Below are 10,026 nucleotides of genomic sequence, written 5' to 3'. Positions count from 1 at the left end.
TTATACCTACAATTGATTCAGTCGATAGGAATGGATACCCGTGAAAATCGGTATCAATTCTGGTATCACCCCAAGTTACCGATTAGGGTCAGGACTAGTTGACATTTTTTTTTAAGAAACGTCAAATGTATTAATGTCAATGTTGAAGTGCGTAGTGCAATGCATGGGAAATATCGAGGTTATGTTATGAATTAATTAAACTAATTATTAAAATGAAACAACAAAATAATTCACAGAAAAAAGGTGAAAGGAAGAAGAAGTTTCAACTGTACAAACCACGCCGCAAAAAGAATGTAGAGGAGGATGCGGCCATTCAATATTTAAAAGCACAGTATGATAAGGTAAAACATTTTTAAGCTTTCGGATTGTAGATTTGTTTATAACCATATGTTATTCATTTTAATGAAACATTCATACATCTAAACCTAAATTAATGCATTTATAACTAAGAGGTATAAATTCCTTTCAGATTGTACCAGATGAAATCAAAACATTTAAAGACCTGCCCCTATCCCAGAAAACTCTTAAAGGGCTTAAAGACAACAACTATACGACGCCCACTGAGATCCAGCGACAAGCTATAGGCTACGCTTTACAAGGGAAAGACATCCTGGGGGCTGCCAAGACAGGGTCGGGGAAAACCTTAGCCTTCTTAATCCCTATCTTGGAAAATTTGTTCTGTAGCAAATGGACACGAATGGACGGAGTAGGAGCCCTAGTCATCTCACCCACAAGAGAACTGGCTTACCAGATTTTCCAGACATTAAGAAAGATTGGTCAGCTCCATGATTTCTCTGCTGGCCTCATTATCGGTGGACAAAACCTCAAGTTTGAAAGAAAGAGAATGGACCAAGTTAACATATTAATCTGCACTCCTGGACGGCTTCTACAACATATGGATGAGAACCCCTTATTTGACTGCAGCCACTTACAAATTCTGGTTTTGGATGAAGCTGATAGATGTTTAGACATGGGCTTTGAAGCAACCATGAATGCAATCATAGAGAATTTACCTGCTGAAAGACAGACACTCTTGTTTTCTGCAACACAAACAAAATCTGTAAAAGATTTGGCTAGGCTGAGTTTGAAGTTCCCTACATATGTGGCACCCCATGAGCAGGCAGAAACAACCACTCCAGAAGCTTTACAACAGAGCTATATAGTCTGTGAAATTGATGAGAAACTTGGTATCCTCTGGTCTTTCATAAAAAATCATCTAAAACAGAAAGTAATAGTATTCATGGCCACATGCAAGCAAGTAAAGTATACCTATGAGCTGTTCTGTAAACTCCGCCCTGGCACAAGTCTCTTAGCTCTCTATGGCACTCTACATCAAGAAAAAAGAGAAAGGATTTACACTGACTTTTGTAGGAAATCCAATGTGGTTCTCTTTGCAACTGACTTAGCATCAAGGGGACTTGACTTTCCTCGAGTCAACTGGGTGATACAGATGGACTGTCCAGAGGACGTTCAGACATATATACACAGGGCTGGTCGCACAGCTCGAGGCGTCCTTGGTAAAGGTGAGGGGCTTCTAATGCTTCTTTCAAATGAGGTAAAAATTGTGGAAGACTTGAATAAAAACAAAATTCCCATCAATAAAATATCAGTAGACCCATCTAAAGTTGTTGCCCCTCAGAGAAAAATAGAGGCACTGCTCTCAGATCACACAGATCTGAAACAAACTGCTCAAAAAGCATTTGTAAGCTACTTAAAGTCAGTGTATTTAATGAAGAACAAAGAAATATTCAATGTCCATGCTTTAGACACAGATGCTTTTGCCAGGTCTTTAGGCTTGATAGTACCTCCTAGAATCAGGTTCCTACAAAGATATCAGAAGAATGAAGCAGCTAAGAAGGAATCTGAAGAAATTGATGATGATGTAATAACAAAATTAAAGGAAAAGGCAGAAGAGGATGAAGGATCAGATGCCAGCCCTGCTGAAGAGGAGCCCCAAATAGAAAAGAAGGTAAAGAAAAAACTCATCAAAGAAGTTCCCAAATTGAACTTCCACAATGATGATGACAGTGATGAGGATGATTTCCTGCAAGTAAAGAAAACCAATGTTGATATTGAAGACGATACAATAGTAGAAGAAGAGGAACACAAGTCAAAGAAAAAATCCAAACCTTTGACTAAAGCAGCTATTGCTAAGAAGTTACTTAAAAAGAAAATTAAAGTAAATACTAAAGTGAAGTTCACAGAGGAAGGTGAAGCTTTAGATGATGAAAAGAAGGATGTAAAGTCAGAGCTTGCCAAAAAATTCGTAAATGAGAATGTGGGGGGTATAGATATTGAGATGGCTAAAGAAGTGCTTAAAGAGGAAGACAAATTTGACAAAATCAGATTCCGAGAAAAGGTTAAAGCTAAACACAAGGAACAGAAAAGGAAACTTAAGAATAAAAGAAAGGAGGAGGAAGGAGAGAAAGATGACTTTGGAAGTGATGAAGAGTCAGATGGCCCTGATCTATCATGGGTGCCAGACCCAGATAAGGTGTATACAAAAAAAGATGGTGATAGTAGTGGTGATGAACAGAATTCTGGTGAAGATGATAGAATAGGCTCAGATAATGATCAGTCAGAACCTGAATCTGAAGAAGAGAAATATCACAGGTATTTCTTAGTTTTAATTCATTCTCAATTTTTATTATTATTAAATAGTAATAATTAGAATCCTTAATACACATCACAACATCCATAAGTTTACTCAAACTACAATGTGTTCCAAATCAGGTACACAGGCTTAAACCTACAGATGTGCATGTTGAGGAAAGTTTCCATTAACTTCGGAAATTTTGAAAACTTTTTTAAATCCTGTAAATAATTTAAAAATGTCCATTAATTTTCCTTAACTTGCACATCACACGATCTGTACTTGGACCCATATTTAATATTTTGTTTTAATTCTCAGGCCCCTCAAACGCAAGCTGCTTGAAAGTAAAGGCATCCCGCAAGCGAGCGTGGCGCCGCGCAAGGCGGCGCGGTTGACGGACGTCGCCGCAGCCCTGTCGGTGCAGGAGGCGGAGGCGTTGGCAATGCAGTTGCTTAAGGGGAAATAATAAATAGATATTCGTTATCTATTTTATTGTTTTATTGTCAAATCCGTCCATCCCATATTGAGATGTTCTTGTATAGAAATCTAGCATAGGTACTACATACGTTAAGTGATAATTTGATTGAGCTGAAAATTTACACATATGGTAGGTATGTATGGGAGACGCTAGTGCGGTAGCAAGGCTCTGAGTGGCAGATTATTATGCCCTTGACTTATGTACTTTAAGATAATCTGCTCAAGGTTGTGCGAGGCTCCTGGCGACTGCCCTGTTCGCTTTAGCTAAGGCTGCTGTTGAATCGCATTAATTATGTCTTAAAGTTGATTTCCGTAATGCAATAACTCGTTGTCCACATTTATAGGTACTATCGCGTACAACAGTCTACTTAGTATTACGGAACGGCCCAAAGTTCCAGTCTAAGGGCCAAGATATAAAATTATAATAAATCAACAAAAATAGTAAAAAAAACAAAAATATAAAATCAAGGTCGCTGCTCGAACGTGACTCAGAAATCGAATATAAATCAAAACATGGCAACACTGGTGCTGTGCTGTCAGACGAGAAAACGGATCGTTGCACTTTATCAAAGAAACGCTGAAATCCGTACAATAATTAAGTTTTCTATGGATCTAAAGTAATTAAATAATCAGTACTTATTAATTTTAATCATGTTCTGGAGCGGGAACTATATAGCTGTGAGGGAGCTAAATTCCTTGCTCAAAGAAGAGGTGCGTATATAGTTGAAAAATTCATGGTTATGAAGGGAGCGATGACTTGTATTTGCGGCGGGTTTGTGAGTTTTACGCCCCGTTTTACGACCGGAGGTGGTTTGTGGGGGCCGGTGGCCGTGGATGGCGGGTGTATGTGGTGTTGTGGAGGCATGAAGTTGTGGAGTGACGTGATGATGAGTAATCTGATGTGTTTCAGAATGTGACGCTCAGTCAGGTGCTGGAGGCAGATGATGTGCTGCAAGAGTGTAAAGCGGATAACAAGGCACTCATACAGTTGTGAGTACTCATTGGTTCACATGAGCATCAGCTGGTGTCTACCAAACTATGACATATTTGCCGTTTAGCTTCTAAACTGCTCTATATCTTTAGTTCTAAAAAGTTTCCCTAAAATTATTAGTTTTGGTTAACTAAATAAGTCAACTAATTACATTTTTAAATAGTTTGTATATTTTTTGGCTGAAAGGAATGTGCATTTCTCAGTGAACACAAAGAATGTAAACAAAGTGCAGTGAATGTCAATACAAATCATATGATTTTATGCAATTAGCTTTTAATTAAATAAATGTGTAAGCCTTATACGTCACTTGCTACATAACTCTTATCATTGCAAATGTAAACATGGAGATAAAGATATCTCATGTCATCTAGATCATTTTAATGTAATTTATTTTCTGGAATTCTAAACCATCTTCTAATTTGGAAAATAGAAAGGCCCAATTTCACATAGTGCAGTTTGGATAGTAAATGGTTCTAGTTTTTGTTCTATTTAGTAGGGATGTACCGACTAGTCGGGAAAGCCGACTATCCGGCCACATTCAGATTTGTAGTCAGCGATTAGTCGGCGACTAGTCGCCAAAAATGGCCGATTAGTCGGCACTTTATTAGTGAAAGAAAAACAGAAAAAAAAAAATCAATAGTCATTATTTACCACATGTTTTATGTTTATTTTACTAAAATACCTATCCAGAGTGCATACGAAAACTTTTGTTCATATAATTGACCGTTTGATCGTTATCGTATGTTGGTGGGCTGGTGTTTTCCTCTACAGGTCGATCTCAAGTATCTCAACTGATGCTCGTGTAATTTCATGTGCAAGTTCGATATTTTTTTTTATTATTATTCAGGTTTTTTTTTTTAATGCTGTAGCCATGAGGAACTTTTAATGTTATTGCAAAATTTAGAGACTTAGACAGGGTACGTTGTTCGTAAAGACTGACCAAGGGGATAGGTTCTTAACTGGCGACTACGTACGGGAAATAGAGCCTTAGAAATACCTCCTACAAGCTGTACTGACGGTCTGCACAGGATCACAAAATAAAAGAACTAAAGACAGAAATTGAACGAGGATTCTTGTGATAGGTGATTGAAACTGTAGAGAACACCTTTTAGCCAAGCTGAATAGCGCAACCAAAGGAGCAAAACTATTATTTTTCACCTGGACTTATACGAAACCAATGATCTGGCCGACTAGCCGACTAATCGGCCATTCGAGCGCCGATTAGTCGGCTAGTCGGCCAAATCAATAGTCGGTACATCACTACTATTTAGTTGTAGCTTATGAAACTATACAGGTTGGCTAAAAAATAAGTGTATTCCCTTTGTCAGGGAGGTTTCGGGATTATACTGAGCAACTTTTACTATGGGACCAACCTCGAAATCGCGAAAAAAATAATTACCCTTCCATATAAAATAGACCAGCCAAAATGTATGAAACAGTCAATTTTTTTTTTTCGCAATTTCGAGAATGGTCCCACCTCTCTGGCAACGGGAATGCACTTCACTTATTTTTTAGCCAACCTGTATAAAGAATTAATTTATTCACATATTCATGGTGTTTTATAAAGGTTAGATAAAATTCAATATGATGAAAATTCTAGAACATGATTAATACTGTTTCAGAAAAACTACACATTATTGAAATTTTTGAAAATAAAAACAAATTTATAAAATTTCTTTCATATGGAGAATTCTATATTATTTCCTCTTCCAGAATAGAATAGAATAGAAATATTTATTTGCCAGAATATGTTACAATTAGGTCTTAAAGTTTTAGAATCAGTATTCAGTTGACATAAAGCCAACATGCAAAAATGTTTGTAAATTACATTTACTAGTAGGGTACATCATCAGGTAAATAAAAAAAAAAATAAAAAAGCCCTTTATTCATTGTAAAATGTTTACATAGAAATTTGAAAATAAAGCTAAATCTTATAATATGTGTGTTAATAATGAATCCCTAGTGGGTATAGGCCTCCTTCAGTGCTGCCCATTTGTTTCATCTCAAATCATCAGGTACATGCATAAAATTTCACTAAAAAATCCTAATAAAACAATACTTATATTATCATTGAATTCAAACTTTTCAGCCTCACACGTCCAGACATCCTAGCGGAGCTCGTAACACTCATCACAGAGGAGCCCCCCAAGAATGTAGAGCTCAGCCTCCAGTACCGGCACGCCACCATAGCCTGTGAGGTCCTCACGTCCCAGCTCCCCACACTCTCGGACCGGCTGTCCATGGACACGGTGCAGATGCACAGGCTATGCGACTTCATCAATAGGGAGCCTCCGCTGAACCCGCTGCTGGCGTCATACTTTAGTAAAACTATTGAGATGCTGCTTGACAGGAGTCCTAAACAGGTCAGGAAAGAAATACTTACTTACTCCTCTGGTGAACCCAAAGTGTGTCTTAGCCTCCAACACGACTGCTCACCACTGATCCCGGTCCTGTGCTGTTTCTTGCCAGTTTTCAACCGGGAGTTCACGCAGATCAGCGTCCACCACATCCGCCCATTGATACCTAGAGGAAAGAAATAGTTAACTAATATAGAAATGTACTTGGTTTGAGGTTGTGATATCAACTTTGTTTACTTTACAAATATTCTTTGCATTAACACATTGCAATGTTGATATTTTCTCTTAGAACTAAAATGGTCACATTAGTCAAGTGCCGAAATATCTTATATAAGAATTTACTGAATAGCCAGGTCCATACAAAGCGAGCATACACTCGAGGCAATTTCCTCGCGCATAAAACGGCCAGTGTAGATGTGCTTCGGCACAGGCGGCGCGCGCGAGGCACGTCTACACTGGCCGTTTTGTGGCTCTGTGTGGAGCCAACTAATAACTAATTCGAAAGCAATAAAAACTGGTCACTTTCTATGGAAATTTCTATACAATGTTTTGTTTTGCTCTTTGTTGATTTTTCCGTTGCATATATATCAATATTTTTGATACAGGACTGGTACTTATACCACATCGTGTGCCTCCGCGTCCTGGACTTCCTTAAGGCGCGGCGCGACTTCCTACCCAATCTGCTGCGACACCTGCACACCTCGGCGGTGTTGGACGCGCTCAAGTGCTTCATACGGCTTAATGATCTCTTCAATAAGCTCATTATGGAAGTAAGTTTAAGCTACACGGTTAAACATTAGTTTTAGTGATTTCTTGCCTAATCTGCTGCGACTTCTGAACACCTCGGCGGTTTTGGTGGTAGATTTTTTATTATACAAATGGGTCTAACATGATATACTTTCATTGTTCTTACCTTAAATTCCGACGTTTCAGCTGAGTTGCACCAGCTGTGGTCACGGAAAGACTGACGCGCTGATCCGTTTGTGTAATTAATATGTGTATAAAACGCGAGAGTTTAAAGTGTTAGATTTTCTGTTACATTTCTGATTCTATATCTAAACGTTACGAGTAAGTTAAATCATCGTGTAAAAAATCGAGTGTATACATGGAAGAAAGAGACAGAGCTTAGAGGTTTCCTTACCTAGTATTTTTGTTTTACTGTCTATCTTCAATATCTTCATAGTGTCTTTGGATTATAATATACTTGTGTTATGTGTGTTTTATTAAACAAAAGATTTGTATCATCTCTGGTAGTGGCTAGAAGAGCACCAGTTCCTCGAAGCCCTAATAGCGATCATCTGCGGCACGTACGAGCCGCCGCCGCTGGCGCCTCGGGCGCCGACCTGCGAGCTCGAAAAGGGCCAACAGGAGGAGAGCGAGAAGGCGGAGAAGGAGGCCGTGGAGAAGGGCGACCTGGACGCGCAGGATAAAGGTATAGAGCACCGGTTAACCTAAGGCCCACCGCCGGGGACACACTGGTCCCATAAAAATACCACACGGGCTCGGAACCGGTATTGAAATACCTGTTAATATCGTTCCAAAACCGTTATATTATTTCGTTCATTAAAAAACCGGTTATTTATGGAACGCGAACTAAAAAATTATGTTCTCTCCTTACCGGTAAGAAGAAAACAATATAATATCGGTTACTCTTGGCTTTCGAAGACTCGGTTAAATTCATTGTCATACGTGAAAGAGATAGCAATACTTACTCGTTCTATCTCGCGTCGATATTTTCAATTTAACCGGTAAATTTCGTTCCACAAAAACAGAAGGCAAACGAATTTGGCATAAATCAGTATCTCAATAGAACAGTTCTTTAATCGGTAACCGCAAACGGAAACGATCCTTTTCGTTTCCCGGGTGAATGAACGAAACCGGTTTGGAAAATAAAACGGTTTCCGAGCCCTGCCTACGACACACTACACTAACCGTGATGCTATATTGATTCGGTCAAGTTATGTTCCAATGTATGGGGAAGGAAAAGAAATTAGTTCCGCTTTGAAACTAATGTATGTAATGTGTGTTACTTTTGGGTATGGCGCTTTACGCACGCTAGCTAATTTTCACCACGCTAAAAAGAGGAAAATATTAACTGCACACTGCTGGACAAATCTCATAGCCAATGATATGGTAGTGTGCGTAAAACACTATATCCATAGGTATACTACATTCGTTTCAAAACGGAAGTAATCAGTTTTTTAGAAAACATGTTTTTACCGAATCACGTGCCTCATGGGCGCACCCGTGTCATGTGGTATTTGCTTTATTTTGAAACATTATCTAATTTTCTGTCTTCTTTCATTTTTTCTTCTTACTTCCATAATACAGGTGTGAAATAAGGCGAACAACTGATATATTTTGTGTCAACTGTTTTATTTTTGCAGAAGTACGAGAAGAGCCACCGGCATCTGAGCAGGCGACGGGCGACAACGCACAGGCTGAAGCGGAAGCGGAGGCGAAAGCGGAGCGGGCGGCGGAGCGGGTCCGCGCCATCGCCGCCGCCAACGCCGCCTCTCTGCTCACTGACATCATCCTTAATGGCTGTGTGGCTGATTATAGTCAGGTTTCGCCTGCTGGGAATACAAGGTAATTGGAAATAGACATATTTTCATTCGTAAATGTCGTGGCTAGATCATTGAATATGAGAATTTCATAAAATGCCGTTTTAGAATTGATCATTTCATGATATGGTTAGGTAGACCAATAGTGGGACCGGATTTTTGCACTAAAAGTTTTGATAATTCTAAAGATGAAAAAATGATACTTATCTGACATGGGACATATTTTTAAGCATATTTGTAAAATATGACGAAAAGTTAGAACGAGCGTTAGATATAAATTAGGTATTTATATATTTTTAGTAATGATTTTTTAATATTGAATTAAAGTGCAATGTTTAAGTTCCATCGTTTATAATATGTATGACGCTTTATAATGTAAAATTATTAGAAAATTTTTTAACGTGCTTCTTAGTCAAACTACAAATTAGCTTATTATTTTGTCGATATTGAATTAAAGTTTAATAAATCCACAACAACATATCTAAATTCTTAAGTTAATAGGCAAGCTAAAAATTTAGAAGAATAAGATATATGCTTTAGAATTAATATGCGTTTTTTGTCCTATAATATCTAATATTGAATTAGAGTCTGTAAAAATAAGTCTATTACTATAAAATAATATACGCAGCCATATTATGGAAAATAAGAAATTTCGGTGTGTAGCTTGCATTGTAATAGTAAAATATATTTAAAAAGGCGCGAAATTCATACATACGCCGCGCTGGTCCGTCAGTGTCGCCGGCGCGGCGCCCGAGACCCTATCATAGCCTACCTATACCTCGCCCCTCGCCTCGCCCCACCTGCCGCTCACAGCACTGTCTGTCTTTTCTTATCATTCATTTGTTTGTTTACTGTGGACATATATAAATTAGATGCGGACATTACGTGAAATTAAAGGGGTCCCTTTGTTTCCCATAAAGTTTTAAGTCATAATGTATTGTTTGTCATATATCTTCGGGCTCTCGAATTAAGGTTTATTTTTGAATGGCCTGAGTAGCAGTGTGATAGCGTTGACTCGGCTCGGAGAGTTGGCGAATTGGCGAT

General features: G+C 38.5%; 2 protein-coding genes across 2 annotated transcripts in view; both read left to right on the top strand.

Moving 5' to 3' along the window:
* The first annotated feature begins 145 nt into the window (after window positions 1-145).
* Window positions 146-3,080, top strand: LOC134794114 (probable ATP-dependent RNA helicase DDX10). The gene is made up of 3 exons (XM_063765821.1): window positions 146-341; window positions 470-2,613; window positions 2,912-3,080. Exons 1-3 carry the CDS (start codon window positions 213-215, stop codon window positions 3,057-3,059), a joined length of 2,421 nt encoding a protein of 806 aa, XP_063621891.1. The 5' UTR covers window positions 146-212; the 3' UTR covers window positions 3,060-3,080.
* Window positions 3,081-3,603: 523 nt separating this feature from the next.
* LOC134794493 (serine/threonine-protein phosphatase 6 regulatory subunit 3-A) overlaps window positions 3,604-10,026 on the top strand; it is a 36,667-nt gene continuing 30,244 nt past the window's right edge. Inside the window, 8 exon segments of the mRNA XM_063766305.1 lie at window positions 3,604-3,781; window positions 3,981-4,060; window positions 6,151-6,424; window positions 7,024-7,188; window positions 7,673-7,850; window positions 8,806-8,897; window positions 8,900-8,910; window positions 8,912-9,007. Coding sequence (XP_063622375.1) covers window positions 3,722-3,781; window positions 3,981-4,060; window positions 6,151-6,424; window positions 7,024-7,188; window positions 7,673-7,850; window positions 8,806-8,897; window positions 8,900-8,910; window positions 8,912-9,007 — 956 coding nt within the window. The 5' untranslated portion in view covers window positions 3,604-3,721.

Source organism: Cydia splendana, chromosome 10, assembly GCF_910591565.1.
Source record: "Cydia splendana chromosome 10, ilCydSple1.2, whole genome shotgun sequence".
Taxonomy (NCBI): Eukaryota; Metazoa; Arthropoda; class Insecta; order Lepidoptera; family Tortricidae; genus Cydia; species Cydia splendana.
This window is presented reverse-complemented; position numbering and strand designations above follow the sequence as displayed.